General features: G+C 36.6%; 1 protein-coding gene across 1 annotated transcript; it reads right to left on the bottom strand.

The window, feature by feature from the left end:
* On the bottom strand, positions 1–1,548 carry LOC134368527 (heat shock transcription factor, X-linked member 3-like). Its single transcript, XM_063084965.1, has 2 exons — positions 1,014–1,548; positions 1–589 (listed from the first exon to the last, which is right to left on the bottom strand). Exons 1-2 carry the CDS (start codon positions 1,496–1,498, stop codon positions 1–3), a joined length of 1,074 nt encoding a protein of 357 aa, XP_062941035.1. The 5' UTR covers positions 1,499–1,548.
* Between the last annotated feature and the right edge of the window lie 18,204 nt (positions 1,549–19,752).

Raw genomic sequence — 19,752 nt, 5'->3', positions numbered from 1 at the left:
TTAGAGACCTGGATTGTCCTTAAACTGTTCACAGAATGCACATGTACACTCGGAGGAGCCCTCCTGCTCCTCGTTGTTGGGCAGCTCACTGGGAGACGTTACTAAGAGGGAAGCCATCCGAATGGGATAATAGATGCAATACATGGACATTCGGAAACCATTGCCTGGGTAAAGTGGGAGGTTGGGTACCGGATCCCCTGCACCTTCCATCCCAGTGTCGGCCCTGGGCTCACACCGAACTTTCACAGAGGTGACTTCCCTCCTACTGGGATCATTTGGCTCTTGAGGGGGACGATTTCCTATGGGATGTCTAGCAACACTGCTCCTAGACCGTGTACCCCCACGGAACATGGAGAACTGAGGGTTACTGGGTCCCTGGACATTTGGGGCTTCAGCCTGGGACTTGCTGTTGGCTTCTTTCTTGGCGTTAATGTGTTGGATTCGTAGGGATTGTCTCGTAGGTACCAGCTTCTTTCTCTTTGTGGTTGGTGCACAGGTTGCTGGAGGAGCAGTGTTTCTGAGGTCACCTTTACTGTGAATGTTCTCAAGGAGCCCAGGCTGGTCTCTGAAAATTGCGGTTCCTGTAAGGCTGAAACAAAAGGAAACATTTTAATTACTCTGAGATTAGATGTCCATTCCTTTTCTCCCCCAGAATCTCAAGGGTCATATTTGATGATGGAGAAATGAAATGTTTAAGGGGCTGGCAAGTGTCACTGTGCCCTATAGCATGACCTCACTAAAGAGAAACAATTCATAAGTGAGGGTGGCAGTATGTTCATTTGACATTCCCTGGCTCTCAGAGTCTCGACCCCTACCCACAGAGTATCTCTAAGGGGGCAGTAGTTTCATATCAAAATCTGTGCTTTCAAAGTGTTGATTTTGATCTTTCAGTGAATAATAGGTCATGTTAAAGTTGTCTTCACAAATGAAACTCTTGTAGTATATCACTCATCTTGGCATCCTGTAAAGATGTTTGAGTAACAGAGAAAAGGTGTAAGAGGAACATTTTCTACTTTAACATAAGTTTCTTGTTCCCCCGAGAATCAGCTGAAGAGGCCTTTGGGCGTATTTTGCTGAATCCATAGCGGTTCATTTGGCAAATGAAGGTTTTCATGCTGTCTGTTTCAAAAATCCTGTCCACGCCTCTCCGGCGAAGAATTTCCCTCTGGAAAAGGTCTTGCTCTATGATCACAGTGTGTCCATCGTCATCCCAGTGCACAGACTCGAAAGCGTCATCCTCAACAATCTTCCAGAGCCTCCTCGGGAAGGAGAGTGTTCTGGGGTCACTGTCTTTTTCTACACTGGACGCACGTTGGTTTTGATCTGCTGGTTGTTCATCATTTTGGGAGTCTGCATCTTGTCCCACAGCTTGGTCACCTGGGCCGTCTGATACCTCCCTCGGATCCAGGTTTGGATCACGTGGGACCCTGCTTGCTGGCTCTCCACCAGAAGATGAGGCGAGCTCGGTTTCACTGTCGTCAGTATCCTGACTATCCATGGGCTACACTGTCATCAGGAGCACTTTGTACCCCACACCATTAACCACTGTCCCAGTAAGTACAAACTGCCTTTGGTCTCAGTGGCGATGCCCAATAAATACTGTCCACAGGATTCTAGAATCTTGGTAGGGGGGCAACAGGCTGCTGAAGTCATTGTCCTCTTTATTTGTCATGTGATGTCACATAGGTGGCTCACAGCCAGTCTGGAGATTGAGTCCTGGCCAAGTGTAGGTAAGGGGACAGGTAGCTGGGCACCCCAGCTTCTCTCTTTTCTCAAATTGTAGAAAGGGTGGTTCAGATTCCCAGAAATGTCTCCCATGTGCTGACAGACACATGGTTTCACAGCGCCAGACCCTGGATGAGTTGAGCAGCCTTGATCCCATGGCCACACGCACCCCTGAAGACAGGGGAGGCCTGTTGCTGGCCTCTCTGGTTTGCTCAAGGGCCAGTCCCCAGTTAGTCCAAACTTGGGTATCGCCAGGACTGTCTGGGTCAGCTGGGCCCCTGGGAGACTGTACCTCCCAGGAGATGGTGGTCCCTACCAGGCTGTGAAATCTAGTCTTGGTTGGTGTCCGTCTTCTCCCCCCATCTCTTTCCTGCTTTGGTCTCTTCCAGCCACTCCTGCTGGTGGGTTCCATCTGCTCAGATGGGCCCAGAGAAAGAGTGTGTCTTATTACCGCCTGCTCCAGTTGTCCCCGGAGTGTGTCTGCGCCTGAGCACTGTGGAAGTGCTCCTCTTGCTCCTCGACCAGAGCGGTACTCAGGGCACAGATGTGTGATTGGATGGGCACATGCTCACCTGGGCTTTGCACTGTCATGTGGAGCTCTGCTTGGTCCCAATGCATCCCTCCACCTATCACAACATGGTTGTCTTTACTTTCCATTTCTTCGTCATAGATCCTGTTCTTATTGTCGGAAAACCTCTCATTTCTGAGGCCTGCTTTACAAAGACTCTATTCTGAGGAATGTTCCTACTAGTTTAACTAGACATGAGTAAAGGAATGCAACGAAAAATAAACATCAAGGTGTATTTGAGAACATATGAGAGTCTGGGGGGCTGGGGGAGTGGTGGGGGAAAACCCAAATAATTGTCATTTTCAATCACAGATGAGAGGATATAACCCTTTCTTTGGTCATTTGTGCTCTCTAGCCATTGCAGACAACTTGGTTCTTAATATTCACTCTGCACAGAAGATGGATTACTACAGTGGAACTGCTCCAGGCTGAGAGGATTCTGGGTCCTCTTCCCACTAAGTAGTTTCATAGTTTCTCCTGAAAGAACAATGTAGCGCATCATTTCTTGAAAGCAATCTAAGAGTACTGCCGGCTCTAACGACGTCACTCCGTTTGTTGGCCAGTGTTTTGACTGTGATTCCATTAAACTTCTCCATGAGTATCCTGCAGTATGTAAGTTGATGGTGTCCTCCTACAAAAAGGCTTTATTGTTGTTGCTGTTGACAGGCATTTCAGTGATCTGCCAATCTAAAACCCAATTAAGTAGTTAGTTCCTTAGTTTGTTTAGCTCGTGCTTTTCTGTACCAAGTATTTCGTGTAAATTTCACCGCCCACACTGCATGAGAGCAGTACTGGGGATAAACGTGCTCAAGGAAAGTATATTCTTTTCACAACCCAATGCTAGCTTAGGGCCAAGACTCAAATTTCTTATCTATATACTTTGCTGCCAATTGGTTTCCAATCCACCCTTTTGCTAACTTTTAAAAAATTATTATTACTTATATTGTATGTAGGAAAGAACTTGGCAGAAAAATATCATAAGAAAGGGACAAAAAAAAAATTGCAAATGAGGGTGGAGCTAATTGATGTTCCAAGGACCTGGAAGAGTCATGACGTACTAGGATGCAGATATAAGCTAGAAGGAGGATGATAAAGAAGACAGAACAATTGTTCTGGATTTTAAAAAGGATCGTGAAAGTCTATGGAGTCTGGTTCTTCTCACTCTTAAGAGTAACAAAATAATCTTCCATTTGAGGAAAACATGGCTTTGGGGAGAGTTATCCTCTTGACTACACACTGCAATCATCTGGAGAGTTCTATAAACTTCTGACAACTGCCGCTCATTCTCACAGATGCAAATTTAGTTGGTCTGTGTTGTGTCCTGAGCATCGAGATCTTTAAAAGCTTCTGGTGTGATTCTAAGGTGAAGTCAAAGTTGGGAACCACTGACATGGGACACTAAAAAAGGTCTGAAAATAGATTCAGGCAAAAAGAGACAGGAGGCCATGTGCGGAAGATACAAGAACTGCTGAACACAGGAAGGGCCTAATGGAGGTGGGATGTATGTGTAATTTATGGTACTGCTAACTAGCGTATGGCTTAGCATTCTAAATAATATTGACACACTTTGTCACACAAATAGAATAAGAAAACTATGAGGTTATTATATCTTTTGGAACCTGGAAATAAGCTACAATCTACGACTTCAAATATCCGTATGACCAAGGTAAAATAGGCAACTAAATTATTCCATAATTTCTCTTTAATAATATACACCTAGCTATTTTACCTAGCCCATGTTTATTTAACAACGAAGTCTTCATGTGAACCAAAATCTTTATTCATGCCCTGGCCAGTTCAAAAAAAAATCAATGCATGTGACCAAATTGAACTTACTGAGCAACAGTTTAATTCACATTTGATAGCTTTGATTTCCTAATGAAGTAGCATTTTTCTTTCTAGTTTGAAAATAAAGCTAAAAATAAGGTTTTAATCACTAAACTATTGACCTGATGGTTTTTTGTTTGTTTGTTTGCTTCCTTTTTTTTTTCAGTCAACAACAAAAGCAATTTTTTTGATGTGCTATAAAATGTATGTGCTAGAAACTGCTGCTTCTTTAACTACTGCTCTCATAGAATGTAACTGTGTGGTTATGGCAGAATCATACAACTGAATCCCTCAAATTTCCTAAATAGAATTGTTTACTCAAATCTCAATCATAGGCAAAAAATTAGGTATAGGTTCCTTATGATAGTAATCCTTTGGTAATGTTAAACCCAAACTATTTGACGAATGAAATACAAGCAAACAAAATAATAAAATCTCAACTTAATAATATTAAAAAAACATAATTAACGGTGTTTTACTAATAACATGCCATTTTCATCAGAAAAATTAATGCCTTCAAGTGAAGAGGGTTTTTTTTGTTTGTTTTTGTTTTTCCCTCCCTCTGGCATTTCCTTATTACCTTGTTAAACTTCCATTCTACCACCAAATTTAACTATTGGAATTACTGCAAAATTCTCTGTTTAATGCATTATTTACACACAAAATAGGCCTGAATTTTTAATCTCTTTAGCCCATCATAACTAAGCAATAGGGCTTGGAACCAATGCAACAGTCTACACAAATGAGATGGGCCTTGAAAGCATATTATAGTCCTCAAAGAGCAAAGTAGCTACTAGGGTGTGCAGAATTTAATAATGATTAATTTTTGTTAGGTTATAATTGAAGAGAAAAATATTATTTTCATAAAAAATTCACAGAAGTCTAAAGAACATTCCTTGGGCCTGTTTTAGAAATAATGATCTAATTAGTCACTAATAAGATATGCTAAATTGACTTATTGCTCCCAAAACCATGGTACTCAAAGACAGCAGTGTGTTATCGGCAGAGGTTATCAATGTAAATCTTGAACAGCTGGCTATTCTACATCTCAGTTTCTTCGAACACAAAATACAGATAATATGATTATCAATCCTGGCTTAAGGGTCAACACGTGTAATAAAACACATCTTTGTATTCTAACATACATTTTTATTACAAGAACATATTTGAGTTTTGATTTCATGAAGAACTTCCTCATTGTTAACTTTAGAAAAGTTGAAAAATATATTTCTAAACATAATTGGTGTCAGAAATGCACAGAATCTTTAGAGAAAAGGAGGTGCAGAAGAGCATCCCAGAATGAAAAATATAATTACACAGCAGCTAAATAAAATGTTAAATGCAGTAACTAAAAACGAATTTTATGAAAGATCATAATTATTATTTTATTCTTATTTTGGCTACCCATGTAATGTTAAACTCACTCACAGTAAGGAATGGTTATATTAGCTACTTATTTCTGTACTATTATCAATTTAGACATAGTGCAGTGCTCATCACTTAACAGGAATATCATTCAACTTTTTCGATCAAAAAAGGCTTATGCATCTGAAATTAAATATTCATTCAAAACGCAATTTTTTAAGAAAAACATAAAATACTTAAAAATATAAATAAAAACCTATGTAACTACTTCATATTGGACGTAGATGGGTTTCCCCATGACAATGGCTTCTGCCCACACTCCAAAGCATAAGTATCTGCCTACCCAACTACAATATTGTGAGTAGTTTTTTAAAAATTTTCAGTATTATCCATGCATGTTTCCATCTAATAAAATCCACAATCACCCTGTGAAACTGGTTGCAAGTTTCTCAGTATATAGCAAATTATCCAGTAGGAAGAAAACTAACAACAAATCAACCAAGAAAATTAAATCTGCTAAAAGTTGTCAATAATTCTTACTGCCTCTTATCATAAAATGAATTAAGCTGACAAGTAACAATTCCCGAGATTGGTATCACCATTCTCTTTGAAATTAGACCTGTGTTGCATAACACTTCATCTCTTCTGATACGGGTTTTTAACTTTGTAGTTATTGAATCATTGTAATGTTAAGTGAAATGCCCAGTGTGACTATCAGAAAAGAACGTTTTTTTCTGAAGTGCATTTATCTTTTGGTATCTTTAAAGAAACATAATAACTTTTGAAACACCAGTGATATCATTTTAAAAAGCATGAATATTCACCCTCCGTGTCTATTTGTTTCATGTTACCGTCTTCTGCTCACTCTTATATTCTTTGTTTCAATTATCTTGACTTTTCAAGAACTCTTGTCCCCCATATCAACACCCATGTCACCTGATAAATATGCATTTACTTTCAAAAAATCTACTGCGATTCTACTACCTTCTCATCTTTATTGTTTCTTACATTTTCAGGATATGATAATAGTATTTTTACCCTTTCATTTTATGGACCACAAGTATAGAAAAGATAAAATTTAGCTCTATGCCTGCATCAAACTCCTCTGAAACTCATTTTATTAATTGTTGCCAATTGCCTATCGTCAGTTAGGCAGAGAAGAAGGATCTAAGATCAGTGTTACACAAAATAACTGAAATGTACAATTAAGGATACATTTCTTACATTAATATTCTAAATGGAGAAATTCACTCGTCAGTAGTTGGAGTGAAGAGCTTTAAAAGCACAGCTATGCAGTTAGATAATTCGGGGTTTGAACTCTTAATGCTCCTTACTAATTGTATGTCATTGAGAAACACATTGAACATTTCTGTGCCTCGTTTTCTTACATGTAATCTAAGACTAAAATTGTGCCAACATCCCAAATTAATGGAAAATTAAATGAGATAGCATATGTAAAGCACTGAGCACAATGACTAACACATAATAAGTGCTCAAAAATACTTAACCCTTGTCTTTATAGTTTTCTATACCCAGGTATCAAAAAACTTCAATTATAATGATATACACAACATTCTCTCTCTCTGTCTCTCTCTACGTCCACCCCTTCTTCCCTCTCTCTGTCTCTCAGATTATACCAATCAGACAAATATTGAAAACATTTACATACCCAAAGAGTAGTCTTAGAAGACTGAAAAAAAAAAAAAAAAACATATTGCTACAAAGCCACAACGATTGGAACAGAAAATAAATAATGCATTTTTAGCTTCAATATGTAAAGAGTTTGGAAAATGAACACTCCATGTTTACCATAGATAAAAGCTAGACAAATTGAAAATCAGCAACTTACATGGATCCATAAGAAAATCAAAGTTGCAGAGCAAATCCACACCCCAAAGCCTAGACAGACAGACAGATACGTCCCTGGATCTGCTTACCTAGAGCAGAAGCCAGTGGACACAATACGTGATAAGACTACTTACTTCACTAGTAAATTTCTTGAATGCCTATGGACGGACAAGTTTGATAGCTTGAAACGCCTAGGGTCACAATCATAGGAGTGGTCCAAACAATTTCTTAGCTTTTCTTTTAAGGAACCCACCAGGTTCTCACAGTGAAAATCTGAGAAAAATCTCCTGCTGGACCTGGCAGGGACAGGGGAAGAAAAACCACTGTGAAACTCTCCAAGATCTTTCTCCAAAGCAAAGGCCTACTCTGCAGGGGAAAATACTTAGAGCATAATAGGGAAACCTTATCTGATCTGGGATCCTGAGTGAACAAATTCTCTCATGCCCTCTCCAGCTTACTTGTGTCACCTAAGAAAAACAACAACAACAACAACAACAACAACAACAACAACAAAATCCTAGACAACAGGGGACAAAATGTGAAGGAAATATATTGGGACTACTGTAGCTTCAGGAAACAGCAGAGAATAGAGAACAGAGAGCAGAGAGAGAATGAAAAACCTCATATCCCTGGAGGAAGAAGAGGAATACTGGTAAAGCACACACCCCAAGACAGAGGCCCAATAATAGACTGAGACTAAATCAGAAAATACAGAAATATTTCCTCTCCTACACTCTACCACCATACCACAGAACCTCCAGTGGATTTCAGCTGCAAGATTCAGACTTTATGTGAAGAACAGTACAAACAGAAGACCTCCACTGTACAAAAAGAAAAAAAAAAGAGAGAGAGAAGGATATAAGAAGAATTGTAATCAGAACTCCTAGCAAGATCAACATAAATTCTTAAGTAAAGGATTATTTACCTCAACACCCATAACCCATATAATTATGACTTTCAATAAAAAATTATGACATACCAAAAGGCAAGAAAAAACAGTTTGAAGACAAAAAGCTATTATTAGACCAGGACTCAGACTTGACACAGTAGTATCTGACAATCAATTTTAAAATAATTATGATTAATAGACAGGAACTTTAATACAAAATGTAGGCAATATGCAAGACCAAATGGGTAATGACAGCAGAGATTGGAAACTGTAAGTAACTAAATGAAGAAAGTCTTTGGTGGGTTTATCAGTTGGCTCAACACAGCCAAAAAATAAATAAATAAATAAATAAATAAATAAATGTAAGGAAAGCAAAGAAAGAAACTGAATTTGAAGATAGATCAATAGAATCTTCCCAGACTGAAATGAAACAGGAAAAAAAAAAAAAAAAAAAAAAAAAAGAATGAAACAACCAAAACGGAACATCTGAGAACTGAGGTGTAAAAGAAACAAACTTGGATTAACAGAAGGAGACAAAAGAGAGGATAAGACAGAAATATTTGGAATAATAGACTGAGAATTTTCCCAAAGTGGTGATAGACAACAAACCACAGATTCAGGAAGTTTAGAGAACTGCGCAGGATAAATACCAAAACAAACCACATCTAGGTATATCATATTCAAACTTTAAAAAAGCCTAGCAAAAGAGTAAATTTTGAAAAAAGCCAAAGGGTAGAAAAACATTTCACTCATAGAATAAAAGTGCTATGGCCTGAATGTCTATGTTCTCCCAAAATTCATACACTGAAATCCTAACCCTCAAGATTATGGTATTAGGATGTGGGGCATTTGGGAGGCCATTAGGTCATATGGCAAGAGCCCTCATGAATGTGATTAGTGCCCTTACAGAAGAGACACCAGGGAGCTCCCTCCTTCCTTCCACCAGGTGAGGACACAGCAAAAAGATGTCTGTCTAGCAAGTGGGTCCTCACCAGACTTTGAAAGTGCTGGCACCGTGATCTTGGACTTCACAGCCTTTGGAACTATAAGCAATGAATTTGTGTTGTTTAAAAGCCACCCAGTTTATGGTATTTTGTTAAAGCAGCTGCCTGAAGAGACTCAGACAGTAAGAAACCATATAACCAAGACGAGAGCGGAAAGAAATATTTCAAAGAAAAAAATAACCCTGCAAACTTAGAATTATCCTTAAAAGGTGAAGGATAAATAAAACTTTCCCAGGTGAAAAATAAAATAAAATAACTGAGGGAATTCGTTGCTGCCTCAGTTGCACAGTGAGGAATGTTAACAGAAGCTCTTCGGGCTTCAGAAAGTAGAATCTACCTAAAGAAAAGAAGAGCATCAGAGAAGAAACAAGTGAAGGAAAAATAAAATATTTAATCTTTCTTATTCTTAATTGATTTAAAACAGCTGTTTAAAGTAATAATATTAACAATGTATTGGTTATTTTAAATGGATAAGTGAATCAAAAGTCAGCAATGTCACAAAGGATGAGAGAAAGGAATTTGGTCTACTCTGTAATGAGGTACCTGCAGTACACATGAGGGGGGATAGCTTTATTGTACACTTAGCTTAATTTTAATGTATATTGTAAACTAAGGCAATCACTATTTTTTTAAAAAAAGAAAATATAATTGATGTGCTTAGACGGGAGACAAAATGAAATTGTATAAAGTGATCAATTGAAATCTAGAAAATCAAAATGAGAGGGGGGGAAGAAGAAAACCAATGGCAAATGCAGTGATAGAAAACAATTCTTAAGATGGTAGATTTAAATCCAACTCTATCAATTATCAATTTAAATGTGAATGGTCTAAACACCCAGTTGGAAAACAGATTATTTGATTGCATTAAAAACTGGATGTTTACTACAAGAAGTCTAAAGTCATTTATAAAATATCTTTATATTTAAATTTAAATTAACCCTTTGGTTAAAAGTAAAGGGATAAAAAAAAGATATAATAATATAACACCAATCCAAATAGCCCTATGGTAGCTATATTAATTTGAAGTAGACTTCAAAACAAGAAAGTTTATCAGAAATAAACAGAGGCACATAATGATAAAGGGATTATTTCCTCAAAAACTCATAACAATCCTAAATGTATGAGGACCTAACAACAGAGAATCAAAATAAATGAGGCAAAAATTGATAGAACTAAAAGAAGAAATAGACAAATCAACTAATATAGTTGAATACTTCAACACCTCCCTGTCAATAACTGATAGATTAAGTCGGCAGAAAATCAATAAGTAAATAGATGACCTAAATAGCACTATCAATCAGCTTAATCTACGTGATAATTGTAGAATGCTTCATCCAATAAAAGCAGAATTCACATTCTTCTCAAGCACACACGTAACACTCACGAGGAGATTACATTGAGCCACTAAAAACACTTTGTTACATTTACAAGAATAGAAATTGCACAAAGTATGTTCTCAGATTATTGTGTTCCATCATATTAACAGGTTGGAAATGGAAAAATACGATTATATTACAAGATGCATAAAAACACTCAATAAAGTTTATTATGTATTAATGATAAAATGTGGCACAAAACTACAAATAGAAGTGAATTCCTTTAAGCTAACAAAGGGTATATATAAAAATATCTGTAGATAACATCATAATTCATAGAGAGAGACTAAATGTGTTCCTCTGAAATTCAAGAATTAAGCAGTTTATCCCCTCTCAGCAATCCTATCTAACATCAACTGGAAGTCCCATCTAGATAAGAAAAAAAAAAAGGCAAACCGATTCAAAGGAAAAAACAAACTTGTCTTTATTCGCAGATGACGTGATCTGTACACAGAAAACTACAAACAATTATGAAAGATATCAAAGAAAATTTCAATAAATGGAAAGATATTCTGTATTCACAGATTGAGCAGCTCAATATTTTTAAGGTATCAAATCTTCTTAACATGATTTACAGTTTCAATACAATTTCAGTCAAAATCCCAGCAAGCTTCTTTTGTAGATATCAACAAACCGATTCAAAATATTATACAGAAAGGCAAAGAAAGCAGAATAGCCAACTCAATATTTTAAAAGAAGACGAAAGTTGGAGGACTAACACTACGTGATTGCGAGACTCAATAGCTAGATAATCAAGACAAAGTGCTGCTGGTGCAATAATAGACTTATAGATCTAAGGAACAGAACAATGAGGCCAGAAGTAGATCCGTGCAAATACAGTAAAGTGATAATTGACAAAAGCACAAAAGTTCAACAGAGAAAGGTGAATCTTTCCAACAAAAGGTGCTAGAACAATTGAACATTTACATGCAAACATTGAACCTAGACATAGACCTCACAATTTTGAAAAAAAATAAAAATAAATAAAATAATTCAAAAATGGGCCATAGGCTTAAAAATATTCTAGAAGATAACACAGAAGAAAATTTAGGTGACCTTGGGTATTTGGATCACTTTTTAGATAACCATAGTTAGAGTAAGATCTATGAAAGAGACATTTGAGAAGTTAGATTTTTTTTATAAACTTTGCTCTGTGAAAGGCCTTTGGAGAAAATATCTGCAAGTTACATGTCTGATAATGGACTTGTATCCATGATATACATAGATCTTACAAAACTTAACCTTATGAAAATGAAAAAGAATTTTAAACCTGGGAAAAAGATTGCAGCAAATATTTCACCATAGAAGATAAACGGGTGACAAATCAGCATATAAAAGGATGCCCATCATCACTTGTCAGGAGGGAAATGCAAAGTAAAACAATTACATAACCGTATACCTACTAGAATGGCAGGAATTAAAAAATTTAAAAGGGCCAATTACCGGCAAAGATGTAGAGCACCAGGATCCTCATTCAATGCTGTTGGGAATGCAAATGGTATAGTCACTTTGGAAGACAGTTTGACAGTTTTCTTATAAAGCAAAACATAGTCTTACAATACAATCCACCAATCACGCTACTAGGTATTTACCAACTGGTTTAAAGTGCACATTCCTTGACTTATATTGGGGTTACATCCTGGTAAACCCATCATAAGTTGAAAATATAAGTTAAAACTGCATTTTTTAATTAATGAATTTATTTATTTTCCATTACTCAATCTCTCCCCAATCCCCTCTTCCCTTCCCAACTCCCACCTCTAGTAAACATGCATTTGTTGTCTTCTTCTGAAAGGTCAATATATTATTGTCGTCTTTCTTTCTTTCCTTTGTTCATTCTTCCTTTCCTTTCTTAGCACCCACTTATGAGTGGGGACATCTCTTTCTGTGTCTGGCTTATTTCATTTAAAATAGTATTATCCAGGCTCATACAGGTTGTTGCAAGGGCTGGATTGTATTCCACTATGTATATATACCACATTTTCCTAATTCAGTTGTCCATCGTTGAAAATTTAGGTTGGTTCCGTATTTTGGATACTGTCGATAGAGCTGCACTGAACATGACTATGCATGTATCTTGTAGACATGATGATTTCCATTCCTTTGGGTATGTATGGATTGCTAGATCATATGGCAGTTCTATCGGTAGTTGTTTGAGAAAACTCCATACTGTTTTCCATAATGGCTGTACTATTTTACAGTCTCACCCACAGCATAGAAGAGTTTCCCTTTCTCCACATCTTCACCAGCATTTGTTATTCTCGATCTTTTTAATGATGGCCAATGTAACTGGAGTGAGATGATATCTCAGTGCGGTTTCAATTTGCATTTCCCTGATGATTAGTAACGTTGAGCATTTTTTCACATACCTGTTGGCCATTTGTATGTCTTCTTTTGAAAACAGTCTGTTTGGCTGCTTTGCCCATTTTATAATTGGATTATTTGTTTTTTTACTATGAAGTTGTTTGAGCTCCTTTTATATTCTGGATATTAATCCCTTGTAAGATGTATAGTTTGTAAATATTTTCTCCCATGCCATAGGTTGTCTTTCACTCTGTTGATTGTTTTCCTTGCTGTGCAGATATTTTTACTTTGATATAGTCCCATTTGCTTATTTTTCTTTTGTTGCTTGTGCTTTGGGGTTCTTATCTATAATGTATTACAAGAATTCTACTACATTTTTTAACGTATTAATGTCTTTGTAAATTTTCTCCTTCATATCCTTGTTAGTTTTTTTCATTTCATTATGTTCTCTAATTGAGTCTTCTCTTATCTCTTTGAGATTTCTTAAGAGCATTACTCAGAATTCTTTTTCAGAAATTTCAAGTGTTTCCTGTTCTAAGGAGTCTGGTACTTGATAATTACTGTACTTCTTTGGTGGTGTCATGTTTCTTGTTTATTTGTATTTCTAGTATCTCTCCATTGATCTCTGGTCACTTGGTAGAGTAGTTGTTTCTTCTATTACTCTGGGGTGGGCTTTGAGGAGAAAGACTTCCTCCTCCATTTGCAGGTTCTGCTGGTGACTCTCCTTGTGTCAATGCAGTTGAGTGTGTGATGGGCTGCGTGGAGGTTAGTACTGGCTGCTTTGTGTCAGTGAGTTGTCCTTTTAGCAGTAGTAGCTACATTAGTGGCTGTGGTGGAACACCTGCATTGACATGTATTTTGCAGTGCACTTTGGGGCTTCCAGGTGGGCCCATGGTCACAGGATGCTCCCTTGCCTGCTCCCTGGGTGGTGGGACAGACTGCCCAAGACGTCCTGCTGGGCCCCAGTCATGAAGGTCACTTCCTTGCCTGCTACTCAGACATTTGGATGGGTTGCTCGAGGCTTCCAGCTGGGCCCCTGTCATACAGATTGTTGCCTTGCCTATTGCTCAGACAGTGAGATGGGCTGCCCTGGGCTTCTGGCTGGGTCCTCAGTGCCGTGGGACACACCCTCACCTCCTGCCAGGGTGGTGGGACAGGCTGCTGGGTGCTTCCAGCTGGACCCTCAGTTGCGTTGCATGCTGGCTTGCCTGCTGCTCAGGCGGTGAGATGCTGCTTGGCCCAGGGCTTCCAAAAGTGCGTTTTTGATTTACGTTACATTCAACTTACAGTCTATGTCTAGGTTAAAATTTTTGCATGTAAATGTTCAATTGTTCTAGAAACTTTTGTTGAAAATATTCACTTTTCTCCATTGAACCTTTCTGCTTTTGTCAATAATCAGTTTGCTGTATTTGTATGGGTCTATTTCTGTCCTTTTCATCTGGACATAGCCATATCATAAGTCGAAAAGACTACTAAATGCTTATCTCTTTCACAACATCATAATGTCAAAAAATTCTAAGTCAAACCATCATAAATTGGGGTATGTCTGGATTATATCCACTCAGAAAACACAAATGTTAATAGCAGCCTTGTTCAGACTAATCAAAAAAAATTGAAGCAATCAAGATACGATTCAACACGTGGATGGATAAACAAAGTGTGGTACATACATACAAGTAAATACTGTTCGGCAGGTAAAGGAAATGAACTGTCAATTCACACAATGACATGGATGAATACTAAACACACATTGCTAAGTGAAAGAAGCCATAAGATTCCATTTATATGACATTCGAGGAGAAGCAGAACTATGTAGATGGAAAAGAAATTAGTAGCTGCTAAGAATTTGTAGATGTGTAGTTTTAAATAATTTAAGCAGTATGTTTTTTTGTCATTTTATTTTTTGTTTTGATTTTGGGGATTGTTTTTAGAGCTGTGAAACTATTCTGCATGATACGATAGTGGCAGATACATGGTGTTATGCATTTGTCAAAACCCATAAAACTTTACAGCACAGAGAGTAAGCCTTAATGTAGGCAATAAAAAAATAAATGATTGACATTGGGGGAATCCCATGTTGAAATGCAGACTGGCATAAAATAATCTAGCTGTATGATGAATGTTTCATGTACCTCATTAGAAAAGGTAGGGTGAAAATGGTGCTAACCTAAGTAAGTTTGGAAATCCATGTAAACTTTAAAACTAAAGACAAGAACAGTTCATAAGCGTTGTCCTCCAGTCGGCAAAGTTGTTTTCTAACTGGTGTATGGGTTAACAACTCTGGAAACGGTATAATTGTATTCTGGGATCAAATAAATTGGTAAATGGATTGAAGATGGTGAGAGCCAGATTGTTTACTGTTGGAGTCGATGTTGAATGTAAGGAAAAGGTGAAGACTAGAATGAGCCATGTGGCACTATGTTAGAGCTGGAGATATTAGTATGAATCTACATTTAGCCTAATATACATACAAATGGATAAATGTAGGAATATTTATAGACATATTTGTATACACAGGTTAGTATACACAAATATAATTCCAAAGTCTGTTGCTAAGAGATCCTAGAAGCAACAAGACATAGGCAGCAATGAGTACACCCAGGGCCTGGATCATGGTTTCTAATACCATTCTCCAATTAGAAGAAATCAGTGCTCCTTGGAGAAATGGTTGATTCCAGTACTGTAACAGGAAATATACAAGGTGATCCTGGATGTAGTGTCAAAATATAAATAAGTATTCAAAAAAAGAAAAAGAAAAATATGGTATTGAAGTATGCCAAATGGACATAGTAGCTGATTGAAAGAACTCCAATACCAAAGTTGGAAAATATGAGCAGCAAAATAAATAATGTAGTATTGGATTATAACCCAAAATATAAAATAAACACTCACAAGTTCATATTGATAAAAATAAATGACTAAATAATGAAAATAATAAATGAGTACAATAGATAGATTTCTCATTCAGTATACTAATTCCCAAAAGTTTATGTTGGTATTGCCCCCTCAAGGATGCGCAATATAACTTTTCACACTTAAATACGGATTGTGCATAGTGACTTCCTTCCAAACAACACAGTATGAAAAGTTGTGGGAGAACTTTACAATGGACAAACTTAACACAACCTGAGCCACCCGAAGATGGTTAGCGTCAAATGTGATAACTCCTGTTGTTAGGACGTATCCATTATATAATGTGATGAGAGCACCACTACCTCTGTGGTCTTCCTTCTCCAAAAACTTATAAATCCAGACTAATCTTGATAAAATATTAGACAATTGCCAGGTGAAGAATATTCTACAAACACCTGACCAGTACTCGTTAAAAATCTCAAGGTAATTGAAAACAGGGAAAGTCAGAAAAGCGTTGCAACTGAGAGGAGCCGGAGACAAGACGAAAAAGTGTAATATGGTATCTTGGATGGGATCCCAAAAGAGGAAAAAACATTAGGCAAAAACTAAGGAAGTCTAAGTAAAGTACGTACTTCAGTTAATAATAGTGTATCACTATCAGTTTATTTATTTTGTCATACATATCATACGAAAAGTACTTGATAACAAACAAGCTGTGTACAAGGTACATGTGTAATCTATGAACTACTTGTGTAATTTCCCTCTAAATCTAAAACGTTCCTAAAATGAAAAGCTTTTTTCATGTACCTGCTGGCCATTTGGGTGTCTTTCTTTGAGAAATGTCTATTCAGCTCCTTTGCCCATTTTAAAATTGGATTGTTTGTTTTTTTGCTGTAAAGTTGTCTGAGCTCTTTGTATATTCTGGATATAATCCCTTGTCAGATGCATAATTTGCAAATATTTTCCCCCATTCTGTAGGATGTCTTTTCACTCTCTTGATTGTTTCCTTTGCTGTGCAGAAGCTTTTTGGTTTGATATAATCCCATTTGTTTATTTTTTCTTTTGTTGCCTGTGTTTTTGGAGTGTTATTCATAAAGTCATTGCCCAGTCCTAAATCCTGGAGTGTTTCGCCTACATTTTCTTCTAGGAGTTTTAAAGTTTCTGTCCTAATATTAGGTCTCCAATGCATTTTGAACTGATTTTGGTATACGGTGAATGATACAGATCAAGTTTCATTCTTCTACAAATGGATAACCAATTTTCTGAGCACCACTTATTGAAGAGGTAGTCTTTTCCCCAATGTATGTTCTTGATGCCTTTGTCAAAGATCAGTTGGCTGTAAATATGTGGGCTGATTTCTGAGTTCTCTATTCTGTTCCATCGTTCCATGTGTCTGATTTTTATGCCAGTACCATGCTGTTTTTGTTACTACAGATTTGTAATATAGTTTGAAGTCAGAAAGTTTAATGCCTCCAGCTTTACTCTTTTTGCTCAGGATTGCTTGGACTATTCAGGGTCTTTTGTTCCATATAAATGCTAGGACTGCTTTTTCTTTTTCTCTGAAGGATGTCATTCATGTTTTCATGGGAATCACATTGAATCTGTAGATGGCTTTGGGTAGTATGGACATTTTCACACTGATTCTTCCAATCCACAAAGAAGGAATGCCTTTCCATCTCTTAGTGTCTTCGTAATTTCTTTCAGAAGTGATTTGTAGTTGTCATCATAGAGATCTTTCACCTCTTTTGTTAGATTTACTCCTCGGTATTTTATTTTTTTGGAGGCTATTGTAAATGAGCTTACTTTCTTGATCTCTCTCTTAGAGCCGACAAATGAATTCAGTAAGGTTGCAGGATACAGAATCAACATACAAAAATCAGTAGGGTTTTTATGCACCAACAACAAACTAGAAGAGAAAGAGATCAAGAATGCATAAGCTTTTTAGTTTGATGTGATCCCATTTGTGTATTTTTGTTTTTATTGCCTGTGCTTTAGAAGTCTTCTCCATAAAATGTTTGCCCAGACCAATGTCTTATAGTGTTTCTCTTATGTTTTATTCTAATAGTTCTACAGTTTCAGGTCTTACACTTAAGTCTTTAATCCATTTGATATGATTTTTGTGTATAGTGAGAGACAAGGGTCTAATTTGATTTGATTTTCGTGTATAGTGAGAGACAGGGGTCTAATTTCTGTCTTCTCTGTATAGATATCCAGTTTTCAAAACACCATTTATTGAAGAGGCTGTCTTTTTCCCAACATATGTTCTTGGTGCCTTTGTCAAAAATTGGTTGTGGATAACAGGATTCATTTCTTTGTACTCTGTTCTGTTCCGTTGGTGTATGTTTCTGTTTTTATGCTGGCCCCATGCTGTTTTGATTACTATAGTATTGTAGTGTATTTTGAAGCCAGGTAGCATAATGCCTCCAGCTTTACTCTTTTTGCTTGGGATTGCTTTGGCTATTTGGTGTCTTTTGTGGTTCCATATGCATTTTAGGATTTGTTTTTTTTCTATTTCTCTCAAGAATGTTGTTGGTATTTTGATGGGAATTTCATTGAATCTGTAGATCACTTTTGGTAGTACACTCATTTGAGTATATTAATTCTTCCCATCCAGGAACATAGAATGTCCTTCCATTTTTTATGTGTGTTTTCTTTTATTTCGTTCATCAGAGTTTTGTAGTTTTCATTGTAGAAATCTTTCACCTCCTTGGTTAAATTTATTCCTAGTTACTTTACTATTTATTTATTTATTTATTTATTTATTTTGGTGGCTAACTCTAAATGAAATTACTGTTCTGAGTTTGTTTTCAGCTAGGTCATTCTTGGTATGTACACTTAGACACACTACAGATTTTTATATGCTGATTTTGTATCCTAAAACTTTACTGAATTCATTTATCAGTTCTCAGAGTTTTTGGTAGAATCTTTAGGTTTTTATGTAAGATCCTAATATCTACAAACAGAGACAATTTGACTTCCTCTTTTCCAATCTGGATGCCATCTGTTTTTTCTCTTGCTTAACTACTCTAGCTTGAAGTTCCTGTTCTATGTTAAGTATGATTGGTTGGCCATCCTTGTCAAAAGTGAATGATGCATGTACTGATATTTTTTATGTTATTTTATACTTCCTTGTAGACGTAAAATCCTTTATGGAAATAAAATTCTATGATTTGTTTCTAAACGTACATGACAAGTCTATACTTCCTTATACTCTAGCTGCATACCTGGAAAATATATTAACTAGTATTGTGTAAGTGGAATAGTTTTTAAAACCCCTAGGCCACGGGCCGAGCCTGTGGCGCACTTGGGAGAATGCGGAGCTGGGAGGCGGCGACGCTCCCGCCGCGGTTTCGGATCCTACATAGGAATGGCCGGTGCACTCACTGGCTGAGTGCTGGTCACGAAAAAGACAAAAAAATAAAATAAAATAAAATAAAATAAAAAATAAATTAAAAAAAAAACAAAAAAAAACCCTAGGCCACTTGCTATGTGGGGAATCCAACAGGAAATCATTTTTTAAAAATCATAACATTTATCATATGTGGAATCTACTTCAAATAAGGCATACATATAGACTGATGAGCTCTAGAGTGGACACGTGAGGGCAATTATGTGATTTCTATAATTCTATCTCATGGATTATTATCTCATGATTTAAGCTGTATATGTTCCCCTTTTCATGAAGAAAGGCTTCCTTATCATGAAGTAAAGAATAACCTCGGAGAAAGATATTTTTTGAAAATGAGGATATCTTTCTTATAAAGAATCACATGATTTAATGAATACTGCAGTGTTTCTATTATCAATTAAATGAGAATTAGAATATTGCATTCTTTTCAAGTTCATTGTTTTAGAATTTTTTTCTGTTTGGAATCAACTGTTGCATAAGGAAAAAATGTTCAAATGTTGTAGTAACATAAATTATATTTCATTTACCCCTTGAATTTTGACAAGTTAATATTAAGATGAGTTAAAATTGCTGTAAAGTTTATG

This window comes from Cynocephalus volans, chromosome X (assembly GCF_027409185.1).
Source record: "Cynocephalus volans isolate mCynVol1 chromosome X, mCynVol1.pri, whole genome shotgun sequence".
In the NCBI taxonomy this organism is placed as follows: domain Eukaryota; kingdom Metazoa; phylum Chordata; class Mammalia; order Dermoptera; family Cynocephalidae; genus Cynocephalus; species Cynocephalus volans.
The sequence above is the reverse complement of the archived record's forward strand: the minus strand, read 5'-3'. Positions and strand labels throughout refer to the sequence as shown.

What these genes read in the sequence shown, in the direction of transcription:
- LOC134368527 (XM_063084965.1), bottom strand. Translation starts at nt 1,498, where the DNA reads ATGGATAGTCAGGATACTGACGACAGTGAAACCGAGCTCGCCTCATCT. An exon ending in AACAAGAAACTTATGTTAAA is followed by an intron (nt 590 to 1,013) that starts GTAGAAAATGTT and finishes CTTTTGTTTCAG; the next exon opens with CCTTACAGGAACCGCAATTT.